The sequence below is a fragment of the Amblyomma americanum genome, chromosome 7 (genome assembly GCF_052857255.1).
Source record: "Amblyomma americanum isolate KBUSLIRL-KWMA chromosome 7, ASM5285725v1, whole genome shotgun sequence".
Taxonomy (NCBI): domain Eukaryota; kingdom Metazoa; phylum Arthropoda; class Arachnida; order Ixodida; family Ixodidae; genus Amblyomma; species Amblyomma americanum.
This window is the reverse complement of record NC_135503.1, coordinates 50,574,617-50,596,183: the sequence shown is the minus strand read 5'-3', so window position 1 is coordinate 50,596,183 and position 21,567 is coordinate 50,574,617. Positions and strand designations below refer to the sequence as shown.

Below are 21,567 nucleotides of genomic sequence, written 5' to 3'. Positions count from 1 at the left end.
CGGTGTTTCTCAACCCTCTCTCTTTCGTTCGTTGATCGGCAGCAGCCGTCATCACGGTACAACCCAAGGAAATGTGCGGCGGCGCTTATCGATGCTTGGCGGAAGCTTCTGGCGCACGTTGGCTGACGGAAAGTTGTCGGCTCGCGATTCGAAGTGTTTTCTCTTACCCTCTCGGCACCCCCCTCCCCCTCTTCCATGAGGGTTCCCTACGCCAATAACCATAAGCAGAAGACGAGGAAGATAAGAACATCTACGGTAAGTTTCGAACGTCTGTGCATCACCCACACAACCGCGTCAGGCTTCCTTCGGCCACAAGCTTGGCGAACCGGCAAATCCCGCGAAACCAAAGCATTGGCCGGCGCCGCAGCAGCTCTGGTCTTCCCCTGGCCCCCGCGGCGTCTTCTACTACGTTCGTGGTGTCGTGAGGGTGGGTGCCGTTCGCCTTCTCCCCTGCTCCGACTGGCACGGAAGGAGGCCTCACCCGTGGCGTGGCTGCGTTGGCGAGAAGGAAGGTGAGGGAAGAAGAGTCGGGCGTTCTCGCGTGTGCGCTGCTCTTGCTGACTGACTGACCGAGCGAGGCGCGTCAGCGGCGTCGGCAGCTGGCTCGCTGAGCGGCGACTGAGAGCCGCGAAATACGAAGATGTCGCTGAGCAAGTTCTGGTGCGCGAGGGTGCCGTACAACTGCTACGAGATCGGGCACACTTGGACGCCGCACTGCAGCCAGGCCTGGATCGACGTCTGGTACAACACGTTCACCAGGGCGCTCAGGCTTTACGGAGTTCTCTACCTGGTGAGCGAGCGTCCGCGCGATTCTTCGCTGCTTCCTTTGTTGTTGTTGTTGTTGTTTTAGAGAGAGGGAGGGGGGGGGGGGTGAATTGGTGCGCAACACTGCGCGCTTCTTCCTTGCTTCGGTATTCCACTTCTTGAGTTTTGCGCTATGGGTTGAGGCTTTTCCGATCGGTGCTGGAACTGCTGAAGGACGTGGTATCAAGTAACAGCTGATCTGGATGTTGGCTGATCTAGCCCTTCTGAATGTGACACCCCTCCCTGTTGACGTTGTTACAAGTGACCTGCATGGCAGGCGAACTGTCGGCGCTGGTAACATGGTGTGTCAGGTGCGGCAGGATACTCTGATCATTAGGAGGCAGTGGCACCGGCCTACCGGCTGAAAATCGGGCGAATGGTAGATACCGTGCATGCATAGGACGAGAGCGATGTGCAGTGACAAAAGAGCATTTTTGCCTGTGAGGTCTGGCCCTTTATTTGGCCTGTTGTTTGCAAATAGGGAGTTGCCATAATGATCTCCGGGTTCGAACCCGACCGCGGCGGCTGCGTTTTTATGGAGGCAAAACGCTAAGGCGCCCGTGTGCTGTGCGATGTCAGTGCACGTTAAAGATCCCCAGGTGGTCGAAATTATTCCGGAGCCCTCCACTACGGCACCTATTCTTCCTTTCTTCTTTCACTCCCTCCTTTATCACTTCCCTTACGGCGCGGTTCAGGTGTCCAACGATGTATGAGACAGATACTGCGCCATTTCCTTTCCCCCCCCAAAATAAACAATGATTATTATAACGATCTCCTTGCTAATAGTTCAGACGACACTGCACTATTTCGTAGTCTCCTACTTTTTGATCGGTGCTTTTAATGAAACGCAGACGGCGAGGACTATGTTAATCATTTAGTGGTCGTTGCTGGTTATGTACGGTCATGCCCACGGTGCAAGAATTATTCCTACACCGGGGTCATGTTTGATAGCACCGTGAAACATACACTCAATCGGGTGAATGTTCAGTGTGCGCCGCCCCCGTGAAACGTATGTGCGCACGATGCTAGACCGACGACGTCTTCTATGCGAGGTGTCTGTCGTTAACACCTTGCCTTTGCATAGGAGCAGTGTTGTTTGCAATTTTTCGGCTAATTTCCTACAATACGCCTTCCTTTCACTTTTTTCCCGCCTTTGCAGTGGAAGGTAAACTTCCGAATCTCCAATGTTTTGGCGACAATAAAATAGAATCTCTTCTGACTCACGGGAACGCTGCAGTAGACGAACGCGCCAATATTCATGCGCTATACGTACAAATGTCCGAGCTTGGCCTCAATTGTCACATAGAAAACTTAAGGAACTTGTCTGCAATTTTAGCTATCGGGTAAGCAGGAAAAGATCTTTCTTGTACGATTTCATCAACAGCAAAAATACTACTCTCATCTTAGTTGCGTGATTAGATGGCTTGCACAGACATCGCAGTGGCCGCCGTATTTAAGAGTACCAGGAGTACTGAAAGCACAGGAAAAGTCTGCGGGCATATGTCTAATCCGCTTATCGCCACCTCCACCCTGAAGGCTTGGTGGAAGCTGTTCGCTATATGATCTGCCACGTGAAGTGCATAGTTGTAGAGGTAGAGCAGCCTATCTAGCTGTACGGCCACAGTGTGTTTAATTGCGAAATTTTCAATTTTTGCCATGGAAACACAAGAGGCCGCAAATCAGCAAACCCACCCGAAAAACTGTAAGACCACTTTCATCTGGAACGCGCTGTGGTGCAGCATATAAAAAAAGAAGGAAAAAAATGGAGGACGCTTAAGCTTCACATTTAAGAGTGGAACGCGACAGCGTGTTGCAGCGTTGCCAAGGGGTGCACGGAACGCTATCGCCCGTTCTGCGCGACGCGTGGCCCGTTGGACAATTTAAGGAAAGGACGCCTGTCTCACATATCTCGGTGGACACCCGAACCGGGCCGTAATGGAAGGACAATGAAATGAAAATTGGTTTTAAGGAAAGAAAATGACGCCTGTCACAATTCTCGCTGGACACCCGTACCGCGCCGTAAGGCAAGGAAAATCCCTTCCCTTACGGCGCGGTTCAGGTGTCCGCCGAGATGCGCCTTTTTTTCGCTCACGGCCAACGCCGCCGACGACACCGGCTTTTCTGCGACACGAGCTCCTTAACGCTGTCGCGTTAAAAGGAAGCGTTGTCGATGCAGGGCCATCTATTGAAAAGGCACTGTATAGCAACGAAGGAAAATTTCACGCTGTTATCAGGTATACCTCCCTGATATACGTATACCTCCTGTATAACGGGATTAAAAAATTGTGGCAAGAAAGTGGAGAGAGATTCGCATGCGCAAAACTGGCTCTGCTGTTGCCATATCCCAAAGGCGTCATAAAGGTTTTGCATTTGTGAGGCCAGTAAGCAGAACAGTGGGATGGATGTTAATATGCACGAGAAAATAATTCTCAACGTATATAAGGATGTGTACGTACGTACATACATGCACTGGAGCCAGGGCTTCCAAAGAAGGCAGTAATCGAGGCTCTGTTCGCCAACTTGTTTATCATCTTCATCTCTTTCTTCGTTCAGCCCCACCTATGTAACTTCGTATTCTATCAATGCTTCACCGAACACTATACAGGTGCAAGGGATGACCCTGCAAATTGTTTGAATCTAATAAAACTCGGCTGCTGAGTCTATAAATTGCCTGTCATGCCGTGTCATCTTCACGCATAGGTTGACAGAACGAATTTGAAACTGACTTCTTCCAGCGCTTAGCACTTCTTGTTGCATCTGCTTTTCTGTACCTTGGCATAGTGTGCTCAGGCAAACTGCTACTCCGCATTGACTCATACTTAAGCGCTTTACTATCGAGCGCGACTGTCGTTCATGAGGCTTGGTGAAACCCGGTGTGGCGTTCCCTCAAGGACAACACAACTAAAAAAAAGTGTTTCCTCGACAAGCGATTCGCCCAACTTTATCGAAGCCCGTCGGTTCTGTCGCGTGCCCGTTATTCGCTTGAAATTGGCCGGGGAAGACCACGGAGGAGGAGGAGGCTTCGGAAGGGGCGATTAGAGGCTGGGATCCCCCGTGTTTTGGCTGGCTCCTGTTGGGTTTCCGCGGACGGACCTCTGCGTCGGCCGAGGGAGCCAAGCAAACAGAAACGGGGTCATCCGCAACAGCAGCGGCGCCAGGAGGAAGGGACCCTCGCGTGTATCGGGACGCGCCCGTGGAGTGGCTGTTGACCTTGGTCGCGCATGCCCGCCCTCATGTGCCTGAAGAGCCACCCTGGTTACCTGTGGTGCCCCGTAGAGCGTGCACTCAGTCGCGGCCGTCTCGCGGGTGGTGGTGGTGCGCTTTGCGCGCGCGGCAACATGCCACGGGTGGGAGTTTTTTTTTTCCTCTCTCGAGGGAGAGAGAGAACTGGAGATGGTTGCGGAGAATGCGTTGCAAAGCTTTCGGGAGCAGGTCGTAGCGATATTCAACCACGCAGTTATATAACGGGGGCACATGTGTTGGAGTCCTTGCGCATGTGACCCTGATTTTGGCAGTCACATCCGGTACACTTGCGCTTTCGCTCACCTGTAAGAAAGAGCACGTGCCAGGCCTAGCATTAGTATCACGGCTTTACGGATATGAAACATGTGAATAACGTCCATATCCTCCAACAGATGTGGCACTGGACAACTCCGAGCACATTTTAGTGACTTTAATTCTCTGAGGTCACAGTGGCTGTCGTATACTGGCGAATCATGCCTTTAAAACCAAGAAAGATTGAAAAAGCATGATTAATATCTACGCATATATCTAATCCCCTTATCGCAGCCTGCACCGCTATATAGCTGCATACTTCAATATGCATGAAAACGTGGTAGCTTACAAGCGCGCGTCCTGAAAAGTGAAAACTACGCCGCGGTGGCTCAGTGGTTACAGCACTCGACTACTGATCCGCAGTTCCCGGGTTCGAACCCGACCGCGGCGGCTGCGTTTTTATGGAGGAAAAACGGTAAGGCGCCCGTGTGCTGTGCGATGTCAGTGCACGTTAAAGATCCCCAGGTGGTCGAAATTATTCCGGAGCCCTCCACTACGGCGCCCCTTTCTTTCCTTTCTTCTTTCACTCCCTCCTTCATCCCTTCCCTTACGGCGCGGTTCAGGTGTCCAACGATATATGAGACAGATACTGCGCCATTTCCTTTCCCCAACTGCGCCATTTCCTTTCCCCAAAAAACCAATTATTATTATTACTTCCTGCACGCTAAGCGAAATACCCCGTCCTTCTCCATCTTCTTTGGTGATGGTGGCGGTGGTTGTCGTTTGAACTCCTCTGCTCCACCTTTTCTGCCTGGCTACGAGGCCACTGAAAGCTGCTTTAAAGAGACAAAACGTTAGCCGCAAAGAACAGTTCCTGGCGTTGATCCACCAGGGCGCAGAATCGGCCCGCAGCTCCACACCCCATAAGCCTGCCTAACTGTTCAAACCTACACATAGGTCAGAGTCGCCCGATTTCACAACCACTCAGGGTATATAATAATAATAATAATAATAATAATAATAATAATAATAATAATAATAATAATAATAATAATAATAATTGGTTTTCGGGGGAAGGAAATAGCGCAGTATCTGTCTCATATATCGTTGGACACCTGAACCGCGCCGTAAGGGAAGGGATAAAGGAGGGAGTAAAAGAAGTAAGGAAGAAAGAGTTGCCGTAGTGGAGGAGGTCGGAATAATTTTGACCACCTGGGGTCTTTAACGTGCACTGACATCGCACAGCACACGGGCGCCTTAGCGTTTTGTCTCCATAAAAACGCATCCGCCGCGGTCGGGTGAGCCATCAGGCGAATATACGACAACAGTGACGCAGATTACCCCGAAAAAAAAATTCCCCGTGAAGCGGTCGCTGTAAAAGGCCCCCGGGGGAAACCGAAAGCTTAGCACACAAGGAACGGCGCCAAAAGAAAAGATTCAGCCTTCTTGTTTTCAAGAAGTGAGCGGTATATGAGGACCGGGCGGAGTGTTTCGAAAGCAGCTCGGGCCGACCAGTTCCCATCGCATACTCATCCGAGGAACACCGGGAAGCGTCTCCGCCGCCGGTGCTGGTCGTGAGAACTGCTCCGGTCGTCGGGCGAACTGTATTCGACGAGTGGGCACAGTTCCCACAAGCCTCCTCTTGCACGCCTACCGCGGTGGCCCGGTTGCTGAGGCGTTCGACAATTGCTAATCGCGAATTCGCGGTTACGAGGCATCCTGTGGCGGCAGCGTGTCGATGAAGGAGAATTGCAAGAGATGCGATTGTATCGGAACTGGGGAGCACACTATAGCGGGTCGAAATTGTCTAGAGCGCTTCAAGCCTGCCTCGTGACCCATAGCGTTGATTTGACCCGTCACAACTCATCAATCAATCAAGCCTCATCCTGCACACTCCTCCGAGATGATGTGACAATATGTTCTCTCCAGATTCATCCTCGCTTCGATGCTACCTGCTTTTGCTTTCGCACACAGAGAGCTGCAAAAATCTACGCAAAGGAGAAGGCGTCAAAATCCTTTAGTTGTCCCGAAGTCTTCGCGCACATGCCTGTGGAATTCTCAACTATACACGGCGTTTTTTTTCTCTCAGTCAAGCCGGGCTTGGTCCGATGTCAAGGGAAATTGCCCAAGGCTGGTTATCATCCACTCAAGCGCAGTCATGTGGCTACAAGGGCCTACACAGCTACCTCAGAAATTTCGCAGCTGAAGCTACGGAGTTGCTTCAGCTAATAAATTTTCTGAGGAACCTGTTAACTTTCCTTTGTAGCCGTATGGCTGCGTTTGGCTGGATGGTAATGAATAATTACTTATTACTACCTTAGTCAAATGAAGCTTACTACTCAATTCAGTTCTATACTCTGCACACGTGTAAGCTTTCAGGTAATTCACTTTTATCCACTGCTGCCATCCCTGCAGGCATTTGCATATATTCTTTCCCATCAGACGTCACATAACCACTCCAGACGGCCTGTAAGCTGTGTTCCTAAAGACGTGCAGTACTGTGAAATCTGAAAAACGCTCTTCCCCGTTCCGATAACCGACGGATTTCCGAGACGTCTGTGAATAAGCTCACACCTTTATTGCGTTGCCGCTCCAACTCCTGTGACTGAACGCCCTTGTCATTGAGAACCGAGGTACTGGCATGAAACAGGTAAACTGTTTCTGAATAATGTCGCGCAGTGCAGCAAGCGCCTTCCGCAACGAATTACTCCGTGGCCGCAAAACCTCGGGTCAAACATGACGTGGAACTTTAAGCGCAAAACCAGACGAGGACGGTGAAGAAACACAGGTAATACACGTGCACTAACTTGATGTGCATGTGTTATGTTGGGCCATGACTTGCCTATATATTCCGCTCTGCGTTTCATAATAAATTTCTGCAAGTTAGCGCTCGTGTGTTACCTGTCTTTCTTCGCCATCCTTGTCTGCATGGTTGCGCGCTTAAGCTTTCATTTCATGTCATACCTGCACGCCCAAACTGCAACGTTATTGAGCAAACAGGAAGCGGAAACCAGCCTGTGTGGTGCATGTCGATATACTTCCCATGCAAATACATGTCTGTTGCTGTCGCAATTTTTTTATTGCGCCGGAGTGTACAACGAAAAAAGTAATCATAGTGCCCCTTTCTTTATATAATTTTTAGTGTTACCATGTAGGAATAATTCTTTTTAGCATTGCTCACGGTAGGGTGCGCCGTTAAATGTCGGGGTATGTAGTTGGAATAAACCCAAATAATCCGGCATTCCTTGGCATAACCTATGCACCTATACCTCTACTGGAAGCACTTTCGCCACTATGTATCTACCTTGCAGTGCTTTCAGGTGTTAATTCTTGGTCAGGAGTACATCACCAGGTGTTGAAAATTGTTTTTGCTTTCACCGCGCGGGAACAAAGAGTATTTTGGTACTCCGAAGAGAGAATAAAAAATAAAATGCCACAGCTCGTCCCACAGGCTATAACGGTCTACCACTGGATAATAAGTTACGTGAGGCTATATATATATAATAAGATAAAAAAAAGATTCATACTGCATGGTGGTGGTGATAATGGTTTATTTTTAAATAAAAACAACCTAAATGACGGAGGATGAAAGATTTCCCGGCCACGGAAGCTGTCGCTTGTCTCTTGGATACCTTACCTGTAGCCGGCGTTCATAAAAAGGGTAACGAGGCTGACAGGTTGGGCGCAATAGAGACGGGAGAGATACAGTGATCGCATTCACACAAACACGCGCATGCAGACAGTAATGAATTGAAGACGTGTCCTGCACTGTAGGGCGTGTGAGGGACCAATTTCACCTGGGATCCTGTGGAAAATCGATTGTTTTCCTATATATCATCTCGCCAGTGCGTTGTGGTGCAGCAGGGTTATCCGCAGCTCTGCTCCTGGAATCTCTGAAAGGGAATGCTGGCTGGCGAATGCTGGCATATATACCATTCTGATGTATTTTAACGCTATACAGAGTCCAAGGCCCCGTTGTGTCCAGAAAATTCGGTGTCGATGTTGTCGGCGTTGTGCGCGAAAAGTCGCGAACATGATTCTGGCAGGTGGCGCCCAGAGAGCAACCTAGGAGGCAGGTGACATGGCACAATTAGATGACGTGATTTTGCAGCGTCATCACAACCTGCCCACCGGGTAGTGATCAAACTGCCCACTATGGCAGGTGGCAGTTAAGTTAATGATTGGCAGCTTGGGAAGAGCAACCTGAATAGCACAAGGCCCACCGCTGGGAGCACTTGCCATCGCAGGGCAGTGCCTAAACGCTGCTTCAGGAGGGCTATGAGGACTCCCTGGGATCTATGAGTGTAGATTAGAGAATGACCTTCTGCACATATATAGGAATTAACCCAATATGCTATCGCATCATACCCTTAAGGCGGAGCTTAAGTGTCGCCTCTAATTTTTTCCCCTGTTTTACAATTAAAGCAAGCGTAACCACGTGACCACTTATGAAAAAGATTGCCGCCACCATTTTTTCGCCTGCACTTCTTGGCATACTGATCTTCGTCTGCGGGGTTTACCTGGAGAGTGCCCAAACTAGTAAGGCACACCTTTTTTTCGGATCACACTGGCACTGAGGTTTCGTCGCTATAACAGGTACTATGGAACAGTACCTCACACTATTACTGCCAGTGTTACGTACCATGAGAGAAGGGTGTGTGTTGAAATTATTTCTTACTGTGCAAGTCCGCAAACAGCTATGACGTTGTCCATCACTTCTGCTCTTGTTTTAAGGGGGAAGTAAGCGTTGTCGAGCTGCCCAGCTCCAGGTTTTTCGCTTATATGTTATATGCCCCTTGTGCATCAGATAAACGGTGCGATTTGGTTTTATTTTATTAACGTGTGCTGTGCGATGCCAGTGCACGTTAAAGATTCCCAGGGGGTCGAACTTATTCCGGAGCCCTCCACTACGGCACCTCTCTCTCCCTTTCTTATCTCACTCCCTCCTTTATCCCTTTCCTTACGGCGCGGTTGAGGTGTCCGCCGATATGTGAGACAGATACTGCGCCGTTTCCGTTCCTCAAAACCAATTTAAATTTTTATTTTTAACAGTTTGAAACCGTGTTCTGAGATTGCCTAATTGCACCGACGTCACACTGGGCGCCAGGCTGGTTAATAAATAATAATTGGTTTTGGGGGGAAAGGAAATGGCGCAGTATCTGTCTCATATATCGCTGGACACCTGAACCGCGCCGTAAGGGAAAGGTAAAGGAGGGAGTGAAAGAACAAAGGATCCCAAGCACAGAAAAGACCTGTTCATTCTCCTAGTCGCTTATTGCCGCCTGTCCCCTATAAACCTGGTGGGAGCTATGCGTGGCCCTCCATCATCGTGCCGCTGACGTCAATGTATGCGCAGCGATAAGGACCGAAGGGCTGGTTGCTAATGTCGTAACGTCGTAATTGTATGCTAAGACGCATGCACGCGCCATACACGACTGGTTTTGGAAGGGAGCCAGTCAAGGGAGGAGCAAGTTTTAACTTTAGCTCGGCAAAACACCTCCGCAACTCGTGCCAGAGTTCGCGTTCAGTCGCTTTAATGCACGACCTGATACGGCATGCGTTGCAGAACTGTGCTTTTTTTTTCCGGTGCGTGGACTAAGTTTCAGCATAAGCAGCAGCATTGTTGCCTTCGGGAGATGGCAAATTCATCGTCGTCTTTAGTTCAGTTTTGCACGAGGCTGTCGCTCGAGCAGGTGAGGGTATCTCCTCAGTCAGACCGGAACTAAAGCACCAAGAAGGCGTTTCATGAAGGTAACACGAAGGCTTGCCTTTCCGGCAAGGCATCGTTTGTGCGCTTGGAATGAGCAAAGAACAGGGAAATATTTGCGGGCCAGTAATTACCCCGCTGTCTTCTTGTATGGGCGAGTCCATCGCGCTTGAAATGGCGTAGATCACTCAGACCTGGCACTGGGGGGAAAGGCTGATATATTAACTCGATGGAAACAAACAAAAACAGCTGACGCACCTCTGATTGAGGAAGGCTTTCTGGCTAGATTGCAAATAAGTCATTCGCAAAAATAAATATAAAAAACGAAATCAGGTGAGCGTCTTCCTCGCCCTGTCCTGTATAGGAGGTTGCGAAAGGAAGTGGGCGTGGAAGGGCGGACTGTGCGGCACGGACGCTCGTATGCGTCTGCAGTGACGCACGAGAGTCTTCCCTCCTGGCTGTAAGCTCATTAATTGCCTTTTTGATATTCTAGCGGCGAATTCTTTTTCTTTTTTTTTTCTCCTTTCCGCGACGGCGCTCTGGGACTGCGGTGAGAAGTTGACCCCCATGCGGTGGAGCAGCGTTCGACCCCTGAACGGTCTCGAGCTGGCCCCCATGCCTCCCCCTATCGCGTCTGTCCATCTGGAACTCTATGCTTCAAGCCCCCTTTAGTTCAAAAGATTTGGTGACCGCGAAATAAGGGTTCCACGATAGAGAGAGGGCAGGCAGATGGTCTCTTGACACTCACAAAGTAAACAAGAAAGGGGAAAGCCCAAGGGTGCTTGCCAACGTTTCGACATGAGCACTTGTCTTCGTCTGGGAAAAGCGTTCATCATTGGCGGGGTTTAAATGGACCCTTCACCCCGAGGAGGAAGGCCCGGTGAAGAGGAGGAGGGTGTGAAGCGGGAAGGGTGTTAGGGTAGAGAGCGTGAATCGTGTCCAGGCATAAGGGGTTACTTTTGGGTTACGTGACGGGAAGCACGTGGCGGACTTAGTATGACACGAGTGACCTGAACGTGTATGACGTCATTGAGTCTCAACAGGCCTGGTCAGTTCCCTGCGCCCTCTATTTTACGCAGTGATCGGTTTCTACTGATCGCTATGGTTGACATTCTCGCATAAGTGAGGTCCTTTATCGGCGAGGCGAGCGGCGTCTGTGACTTCAACTGTGACTTCCATGCTTTTTGGCGGATGCACAATGCCGATAAGGAGCTCTGAACGTCCTTCTGTACTTGAAGGTGATCGCTTTCACGTCGACCGCATACAAGACAAATAGATATTACCTGGCGTGCCAGTCACTTCTTTTTCAATAAAATTGACGGCTAAGGGTGGATGAACCAAGCGCCGCTAATAGTCGTGTATTTCGCCCAGCTCTCTTGCAAAAATGATGTCCGGTAGTGCGCTTGAGGTTCTCCATGAAGGTATATCAAGTTCATTCCGACTCTCTATATAAACAGCTTTACGTGATTTAGTTGGGCACATAGTATATTGCTTTTTGTTTTGTCTCATGATACCCTAGTGTAAAGTGTGTTTTCGCTGTCTCTTTCGTGGCTGTAATAACGATTTCCTCTTTGTTTCTTATCTTTTTTGGGACTTTCCTGAAATTGTCGCAACGTATATGACGTTCTACTCTATGTGATGCAGTGCAGTGAGTGTGTGCAGTGTGTATGTGTGACGTGTGTGCAGTGCAGTGTGATGCAGTGTGTATTTTTTCGTTCTTCAAAGTTAATTAAGTCTAATTAGCTAACTTTTAATTATTAAATTGAGGAACAAAGTTTCAATGTAAAAGTTGTAGATTGTCTCAAAAAACCGCTAGCAGCGCTGTTATCAAGGTACGATTTACGTAGCATTACTTATTGGCCTTAAAAGAAAGCTATCACGTGACCAGCTGCTGGGTCATGTCTCTGCCCCAATGTGCACGCAAAGGCTGATCGGGGAGAGCACTTCAGTAAAAATGAATTCTGTTCTCTAAGACGCGTCTTGGGATGTTTAAATGGCACCATTATCACGTAGACGCTTTTTTTTATTGTGCGAGCTGGGGTTCAAGACCAGAAAAAAAGCTACTTTACGTTAACGGTATCTTGTTGCAAACGTTGCAGTTAACTGTTTTTCATAGTGATCTACAATTTTTCCATTGGCACTTTGTTCCCCAGGGATAATAATTAAAAATTTAGCTAATTAGGATTAACTAATTAGTTAACATTGAAGAACGAAAAATACCGCCGACTAGTTCACGCCACTCTAAACAACATTCAGTAGGTCTCACGCGGCTAGGACATTCCGCGTTTTTTTAAAAGCTTGGTTACTTTTAGCTGGGACACCTGGTATATTAGTGTTCCTGTATATCATATACAGGAACACTAGGTACATGTGTAATTAACTGAAGTATGCTTCATAAGATGGCGCTGCGCGTTCACGAAAGCATACGGAGGTCCATAGCGTACAGATCATGGATAGAAGCCATAGAGAAAAAAACAGTTGGACCTACACTTGCATTTTTTTTCTTCCACATTCATGCGAACGTCAAGACTTGGCAAATGTATTTTAACGGTCGCAAACCGGACTTCCGCTGAGGTCTAAATGGCGTGTAGCTGCCACCCGCTATGGGAAGGCTCGCATCAGTTGGTGCTTCTCCGCGCAGGTGGGGCAGCTGGTGGCCCGCCGCCATGGCTCTCGCGCCTTCGCGCAGACCTTCTGGAGCGCCTTCGACTCCTCCATGTTCATCAGCCAGAACTTTTTCCTCTACCTGACGATGGTCTGCGTCAGCAGGTGAGTGTATATGCGCGCGCTCAAACTCGCCGTTGCTCCATGGGCAACGATAGTTAGTCACATTGTGAATGCATCGCCCTGTCCCTTTCCTTTTCTCATCCTCTAGAAAAGCTGCGGTGGACGAGACCTTTTTCTTTTATAACTTCTCATAATCCTTGCTGAGGAACCTAACGCACTCCCACACACCCCGCGGGCACGTTTGCATGCATGCAAGTTGGTGCGCATATGTAACCAAGCCTCTGCCCCAAACGATGCTAATTCTGGCCATCTTTTACCGCCAAACCAAATCAAAATCCATTTGTTTCGTGATTAATCGGGAAGCGTGTTAACCACAAGGCCGGTTTGATGCGTTGCTCTTGGAGGGGTCAGTTTGATGAGGAAATGGGTTTCATTTGGGTGATGTATTTCTTAAAATTTTCTCGTTAAAAAAATGGTATTCATCCTGGTTTAATTATTTCTCACTGCCCGGGTTGAAGGGGTAAAGGTCATCTATTTTATGTCCCGAAGCAAGACGGACAAAATGAACCATGAATATAAAACGGCAATCGTCTATTTCTGCACACATTCGAACGCGTTCGTATATAGCTTAATTTCTTATTTCTTGCTGTACTCGTATACGAAGCGAATACAGACTAGCGTGGAGGGAGTGAAAGAAGAAAGGAGGAAAGAGGTGCCGTAGTGGAGGGCCCCGGAATAATTTCGACCACCTGGGGATCTTTAACGTGCACTGACATCGCACAGCACACGGGCGCCTTAGAGTTTTTCCTCCGCTAAGGTCCGTGTGCTGTGCGATGTCAGTCCACGTTAAAGATCCCCAGGTGGTCGAAATTATTCCGGAGCCCTCCACTACGGTACCTAATTCTTCCTTTCTTCTTTCACTCCCTCCTTTATCCCTTCCCTTGCGGCGCGGTTCAGGTGTCCGCCGATATATGAGGCAGATACTGTGCCATTTACTTTCCACACAAAAATCAAATATTATTATTATTATTATTATTATATTATTATTATTATTATTATTATTATTATTATTATTATTATTATTATTATTATTATTAGCGTGGCAGTTCGGGCTTGTTCGTTTGTCGTGAAAGAAGCGTAGAGCGCACCAGAGGATGGCGACACCAGGAAAGAAGATACATACGGGATACACACCAGCGCTGACTTGCAAACACTTTATTTCGAACCTCTCGAACGGAATATGCATGCATGGCCAACAGCACGCACGTGCAGCAAGCGGGATATTGATGTTGTGACGCAAGTATCCCATAACTCCTTGCGAGTAAGAGCGATGGATGGCTCGGAGACGCAGGAAACACCTAAATGGTCTAGCATTCCAGCTTCGACAATTTCCCTGCTGTAAGTCGGCGCGCGTGTACTTCCCAAGCCTTTTCTTTCCCTGTGCCGCCGTCTTCTGATGTGCGCTATACGTTTCTGACGCGTATAAACTTTCCCCGTATTCCTTTATCTTTCTTTCTTGTAGGCGTATACAAATAGTCGAGGTGTTTTAGCTCCGATCGCGCGCTAAGCCTGGCATGTACAGAGTTTCGTATTCGCGCACAATGTCAACAGTATACGCTCAAGACAGCAAACAACCCATCTCGTAACGCTGGCAAATTTAGTTCTTGTGTACACTCGGACGCCGTGCGGTTTTCCTCCCTCTTCTGGCTCTGTTTGTCTTACCTTAGCCATTAGTCAGCCTATGCCGAGGAGGAAGCTCGTGGTCGTCGCGGCTGCTCACGCGACGACGCCCCGCTCAGCAAAGAGTTTTTTTTTGGCGACTGCCGTAGTAGCAGAACCAGCGGTGATACCATCCACAACCGCGTTTTTCTTACCCGCCAGTATCGACATCGACATCGTTATTTCTGACGTCACAGGTGCTCTGGGAAACACCCGAAAAGACCATCAGTGGCTTAGTCGGCACTGTGCTCTGTTTATTTATTTGATTACTTATAATTAATTAATTAATTACAGCCTCAAAGGCCACATTAAAGGGGTATTGCATGAGGGAGTGAAGTTCAGGGCACATTGTTGATTCGATGGATTGTTCGAATGATGACGGGTCGGAGTAAAGTATAACGGCGTTGGGCAAGTCATTCCAGTCCTTTGCAGTGCGGACAAAAAATGATGACAGATGAGCACTGGTCCGGGCAGGGGGAGGGTAAACGGCCTTCTGGTGGTTCGTGCGGCTGGAGATGCGGTGGGCAGGGCTGATAATAAACTTGATCATGGGGGGATTGTAAAATTTATGAAAAAGGCATAGTCTTGCAATAGTACGGCGGTCTGCCAAGTTAGTAAGATGAGCATTACGTTTTAGTTCAGTGACACTTACATGATAGGAATAGGCCGAGTGGATTAATCTTGCTGCGCGGTTTTGTGTTGCTTCCAGTAAGTTAGAAAGGTTACTTTGATAGGGGTCCCTAACCGCGCATGCGTATTCCAGTTTGGGACGAATTAATGTTAAATAAGCTAATAACTTTACTGATGGGGGTGTTAAACGAAGGGTTCGGTGAAAATAACCGAGAACACGATTACCATCGTTAATAATCTGCGTTATGTCATGTGACCAATCGAGATCGCGGGTTACATGAATACCCAAGTATTTATATTCCATTACAGCAGTGATTTCGTAATTGGAGATTGAGTAGTTTGAAGTAGGTTGGGAGTGACGTCGATGAAAGGATAGGAGAGATGTTTTCTTCACATTTAAAGATATATTAGCCATTTGTTACACCAGGTTCTCACGCATTCAATGTCAGATTGCAAGAGTTGAATGTCAGTACTGTTGGTTCTGGGTCTATTGACGAACCAGAATCAGACTTTGTGATTTTGGGGTTTGAACATCCCGAAGTGACTCAGGCTACGAGGGACGCCGCAGTGGAGGGCTCTGGATCAACAGACACCTTTAGCATACCGTGTATCATGTTACCGTTACCGGAATACCGGCGGCTCGCCTACGTACCGCCAGTGTGCATGCACGCGGTGATTGGTCCTGATACGGCAGGCGCGCACGCAGCTGCCTGGTAACAGGCGCCATCTGGCGTCCTCAAGGCGATCTGCGCATGCGCACTGACGACGCGCGGGTTGCCGGTACTCCGGTAACGAAAATGTTAGCATGGCATACGATATGCTAAAGGTTTGTAATTTAGATCATCCTGGGGTTCTTAAACGTGCGCTGACATCGCATATCACTCGGGCTTTTCTGTATTTCGCCTCCGCCGAAATCGCCAGCGAACTCGCGACCTTCGACTCAGCAGCCGAACGTTAAAGCCACTGTGCCGCCGCGGCGGGTGGAATCAGACGTGAACATCGGATAGATGCTCGAGTAGAATTCAAATTAGGGTGCAATTGTATGTATAGTTAGCACCTACCTGTGCATAGCTTTACGACGACAAAGCAAACCTGTGCACTTTTCTGAGGTATTTGTAAGTGTAGAAAAATTCGTCGTTATTAGGGCGACTGCCCCGGCAATTAGCTCTGGTCCTGTGTTCAGGTTCCTACCAGGATGGTTTTTACTTAACTGAAAAGATTTGGGAAAGCTGTGTACAGGTGCGAGCCAGCATTAAAGGCAACACGCGAGCTCGCTCCGATGCAGGCCGACCTCGCGCCGGCGGCTGTTCGAATGCTGGAGACACGCCCTTTTGCATGTACGACGGTACGTGCGACCGATTTTGGGTACTCTAATCACTTACTTAATTAATTACTTAATTACCCTCTGGGTAAAAGACGAACAGGCGCCGAACGGGGAATTCCGGGTTGTAGTGTCATAAATGCAGACGACACGCGAGTGCGACGGGACTGATACAGCGACAGACGCACGATCGGCCAGCGACGACACGTGCTTGCATGTTCCCTGTTCCACTGCGCACACCTGTACCTTTTCTTTGTTACCGTGCAGTTGCGTTCTAGTGAATGCTAATCACAGCCATTGCTCCAATTTAGTTAAAAGTGTTGATACAGTTTACAGGCACAGCAGCGCACAAAAGACGGGGCAAAAGAAGGACGTCTACTTGTCTGTCTACTCTGTCCCCGTCTTTTATGCGCTGCTGTGCCTGTAATTTGTATCAACACGCCCAATTAGCCACATTGATATACCTTGTTAGTACTCATTAATACGGCGAAATTTACATAAAGCTTCTCTGCTTGCATTAATCCAGATGCGATAGGCATTCGACGGAAACGTTGTAAACGATGCCTACGTCTGCGCTGTTTCCTGATGCGTGGCAGCATACTTTGAGGCCAGACCCTGCTGACGCGATTACGAGCCTATAAAGTGAGACCCACGTGCTTCTTATACAGTGAAGCTGAGACGGCTGCGATAGCTGTCTAATGGGGTTCAAGCACGACCACCGAGCAGGCACGCATACTGGCACGCATGTCCTCTGAAGCGGAGAACACGCGGCACTGACGAGGAAGACGCAGAAGAGCGACGACCAAGACCGACTGTTTAGACGTCATGCCGGGAGGGCTCGAGCGCGCGCTCGAACGTACTACGTACATACGTGTGCCCGTTAGGAGCATTTCGCTCGAGAAACGAGGAAATCCCGAGGATCTCTCTCTCTCTCTCTCTCTCTCTCTCTCTCTCTCTCTCTCTCTCTCTCCTGCTCCTCCGTGTAGGGGCTCGCATGACGATCGGCATCGTCCGTACGCGAGGGGTGGCACGATTCGCGAATGTCGGAGGAGGAGGAGGAGGAGGAGGAGGAGGAGGAGGAGGAAAGCGTGGCAGCGAAGGCGTGAGCGATCGACTTGAGGAAGTGGTATATCATCACCGGCCGATACTATCCGGCGCGTGCGACGAGGAAGACATACTATATGCGACCGAGGATCTGCTGCTGATGGTGATGTCCTCAGGCTTAATCATCATCCTATATTCTGTTGTGGTTGTTTCTTTCTTATTTTACTCCCCATTCTAGGTGCCAAGGACGTCCTAGAGGAAAGGGGAGAGTTTTATAATAAGCCGGCCGGGGACCGTAAACAGAAGGCGAGAGTTAAATGGCGGGAGCAGTGTGGCGGCGCCGTTTCATCGCTTATGCGCGCTTACGTCACCGTTGTTTGGGGATGCTGCCGCACCGTCCATTGCTGAGGATTAGCGTTACTAGCGCGTAGACTTTTTCCGAAAAAAAGGCACCTTGCGTGAAGCTGTGTTGTGCGCTGTACTGCTGCGTGCACGTGGAGAAGGCACGGAGGAAGTGGTAGCGCCAGCGTCCTTACTGCACGTGCTCATAACAACACTAAGGACAACGCGTGTTCTTACTCCTCTGTGCACATAATGGAGATGACATGCGCGAAGAATGGAACAGGAGCGGTAGTGAGGCCTTCGCCGGGTGTGTACATTATACTTGATTCTTGGGGTCGATAATCTTGCTGAAGAGTTTTGACATGGGTCTTTCTTATACTTTTACTCATAAAAACTTATTTCCAACGAAATGAAGCACTTACTTCTACAGCCTATCGCCGTTTATGGACGGTGCGGAGTCAGCTTTTTCTTCGCTGCATTTTATTTACAAGCGCTGTCGCTTTCACTTTCAGGCCCTCTACGTCCACGCGCATAATTGTTCATGTACCGGGTACCTCAACTAAAAGTAACTAAGATTTTTAAAAAAATTCTTGTTGTGAGGCAGGCACATAGCCAGAAATTTTTTCCGGGAGGGGCCCGAGGCAGGTCGGGGGGGGGGGGGGGGGGGGGGGGCATGCCTTAACAAGAACAAGAACACTGGGTGAGCGCGATTTCAGGAGGGAAGAGGCAGCCCCCCCCCCCCCGGATAAGTCCCTGATGTGAGGGGCATGAAACCAGCTGAATGCTGTTGAGAACAGTACATGGTTTCGCCAGCAGTATTTTTAGTTCGGGAAGCTTAATTACTCAAGGCTGATTAGCCAACTTAAAAAAAATGGTGTCAGGAATAAAGTATTATTTCAGACAGTCGGCAGAAATTTTTGCTCCAAGCCACCTTGTACGTAACCTTCCTTATCATCCTTAGAAAGAAGCCCGCAATATACAAAAGCCACCATGTGAACCTTGCGGGCACAGGGTGGCCGCGGCTGGTGCTGGACAGGGCTAATTGGATGCCAGTGGGAGAAGCCTTTCTCCTGTGGTGAACATGACAAAGGTTGGCGATGATGCGCGGTGCCGCAGTAGTTAAGGTGCTCGGCTGCTGACCGAAAGACACGGGTTCCATTCCGGGCGCGGCGGTCGCGTTTCGATGGAGGAGAAATTCTAGGCGCCCGTGTACTGTGCGATGCCGGTGCGCGTTAAAGAACCTCATGTGATCGAAATTATCTGGAGTCCTCCACTATACACGGCGTCCCTCATAGCCTAAGTCGCTTTGGGACGTTAAACGCTATATAAATCATAAACAATCTTCTATGAAGTCGAGAGTTCGACGAAAACTCGTCTGGTCGGGGACAAACATGTTGACGAAGAAGAAGGAGCGCCGACCAAAGAAAACAAAAAAACATAAACAGACGTTTCGGCAATGTGAACAAGGCTCCCGTACGGGAGCCGAAACGTCTGTTTATGTTTTTTTTTGTTTTCTTTGGTCGGCGCTCCTTCTTCTTCGTCAACACAATCTTCTATGACATCATCTCTTCCAAAACTGCTGGACACCCTCGTTGGGAGAAAGTGATCCAAAAGCGATAAGCGTACCACGAATTTGAATAAAGAAATGTTGCGCAAAAATAATTTCCGAACAGTTTGTACCACTCCACAGATATATGCAATAAAGAGTGCAGTTCCCTCAAAGTGTCCTATACTTTTTTTTTATTAATCCTCTTGCTCAGTTTTCCCAACCACTGCAATACCTCTGTATACGTGTGGCGCAGCTTTGCTTGCACGCATCCACTTGAGCAATTCGGTCAACATGCTGCAACAGCGATGGAGAGACCTTGCATTGTCAAGAGTCCCATGATTTCGCAAGCGGACCCTCAGCAGTGAATACGCAAAGTCGTCCTGCTGGAAAAAGTGTACCGGGGAACTGCATGCATGGACGGGTTGGTATTATTACTGCACGCCGAGCTTGGGACGAAGCAGAGCTACGGGTCGTCTTTTTTTTTCTGGCTTTTTTTTTGTATACCCGCTACAGAACAAAGAACTTCGTGTTTGTTTGCTGCCATCTCTTACTGGAGCAAAAATGAAGCGCTGGTTCACGTGGGGGTGAGGCACCAGTGCATGCCCGCTGTGGTGGCTCAATTAATGACTCCGATCTTTCGGTTGCTTGCTGAGCTGAGGGTTGCGAGAGCGAATCCCGGTACTGTGGCTGTATTTTCCACTTGCCGCTTCGGGATGTTGAGCACCACTTACTACGTATATTACATATATCACGCTACTGTGCATAGTTAAGTATCGAAATTAGGGGCTCGTTATGATATAAGTATTGGCTTCCATGTGTTGTCTTTCGTAATACGTATAGCGTGCTACTTGTATGCCACCCAGGGCATATATGATTTGAGGTCCATCGCACAAGCGTCCCTTGGGGACTTGCGAAAGCACTGTTGCTGTCACCATGGTGGACGCCGGGAAAAGGACGAACGACTTCTATAGACAGGAAAGAAGAGACGCACTTAATCAGTGTTTGATAAACCTGAGAACTTCGCATAACTCGCACGTTTCTTGACGAAGAGAGGCTCTGATCCCTTGGCTTAATGCAGCGTCTTGAATCCCCAAAGTCGCTCCGAAATAAAGGCGCTTGACGTCCTCGTCCAGCTGCAGAGCACGCCCTCTTGAGCGCCAAAGGCGAAGCTGTCAGTCATGTTCCGTCAACAAAGCTGCCAGTCTTTGGTGATCTTTCAGCTACCGGTAGATGGCGAAAGAATCGGAGCCTCGCGTTTGCTCTGCTCCCAACATAGCTACGCCGCGAACGTGGATTATAGCGGATCAGGAAGTCGGTATGACGACAGTTGTAGCATACCGCAAGTACTCGGACACCACTGATGACTATGGCAATCGAACCTCGTTTAATGAAACGGTTTATAACGAAATAATGGATATAACGAAGGAATGAAGATTCTCCTTCGAAGCTCGGTCAACACGGGATATAATGAAGCTACGGCTATAACGAAGTAATCGCCGGGCCCCTTCGACTTCCTTGTAACGAGTTTCAACATATGCATACTGATGGAATTTGCGATGAATTTTTTTAGGAGCAAGTCAAATTTGCAAAGATAAAATTCCTACCCTCCCAAATGATTATTTTCTGCCGCGTCTTCGTATTTGCGCATCGTTAATCAACACTCGTTCAAGGGTCTAAGTTCTTGTTTCGGCTGATTTATGTCACGAAAAGTCGTAGTGAGAACAAATCAGCAGTTTTGCAAAACAAAACGCTTGCAAAATAAACGAAATCACAGTCATCAGAGCTTCCGTAATAAACGGAGGCTTATGTTTTGCTTCGAAAAATTTTTCTTCACTCATTTCATATGCGCCGCGCAGCTTATTGTAGAAGCTTCCAAATGTAAGGTGCAGCCATTAGCGGCGCACGGCATCCTGTAGCAGTAACCGAGTTGCATGTGCAAGTGGAGACGCTGTGACCGAAATGGTTATACCGTTTTCTTTTTCGTCCCCAGGCGGTTGAGTGGCCGGTTGCATCTGATGCAGTCCACGCTGCTGTGTGGCTTTGTCTCTTCCGCCTGTGCCATCACATTCGAGCGACCCGCCAGGTAAATTAGTGCACTATTGTGCTGTTCTCAGTGACGGATGCTAACGTGTCCCTGTTTATAGGTTATTATACTCGCGACCACTCATTGACTGTGCACTTTCTTATTCTATAGCGGAAGCTATATGATAAAAAAAAAACGTAATTATT

General features: G+C 48.7%; 1 protein-coding gene across 1 annotated transcript in view; it reads left to right on the top strand.

Annotated features, from left to right (window-relative positions):
- Positions 1–283: 283 nt before the first annotated feature.
- LOC144099084 (transmembrane protein 135-like) overlaps positions 284–21,567 on the top strand; it is a 33,826-nt gene continuing 12,542 nt past the window's right edge. Inside the window, exons 1-3 of the mRNA XM_077632170.1 lie at positions 284–790; positions 12,648–12,775; positions 21,329–21,421. Of these exons, the coding sequence (XP_077488296.1) occupies positions 641–790; positions 12,648–12,775; positions 21,329–21,421 (371 nt within the window). The 5' untranslated portion in view covers positions 284–640. The remainder of the gene's footprint in view (positions 791–12,647; positions 12,776–21,328; positions 21,422–21,567) is intronic.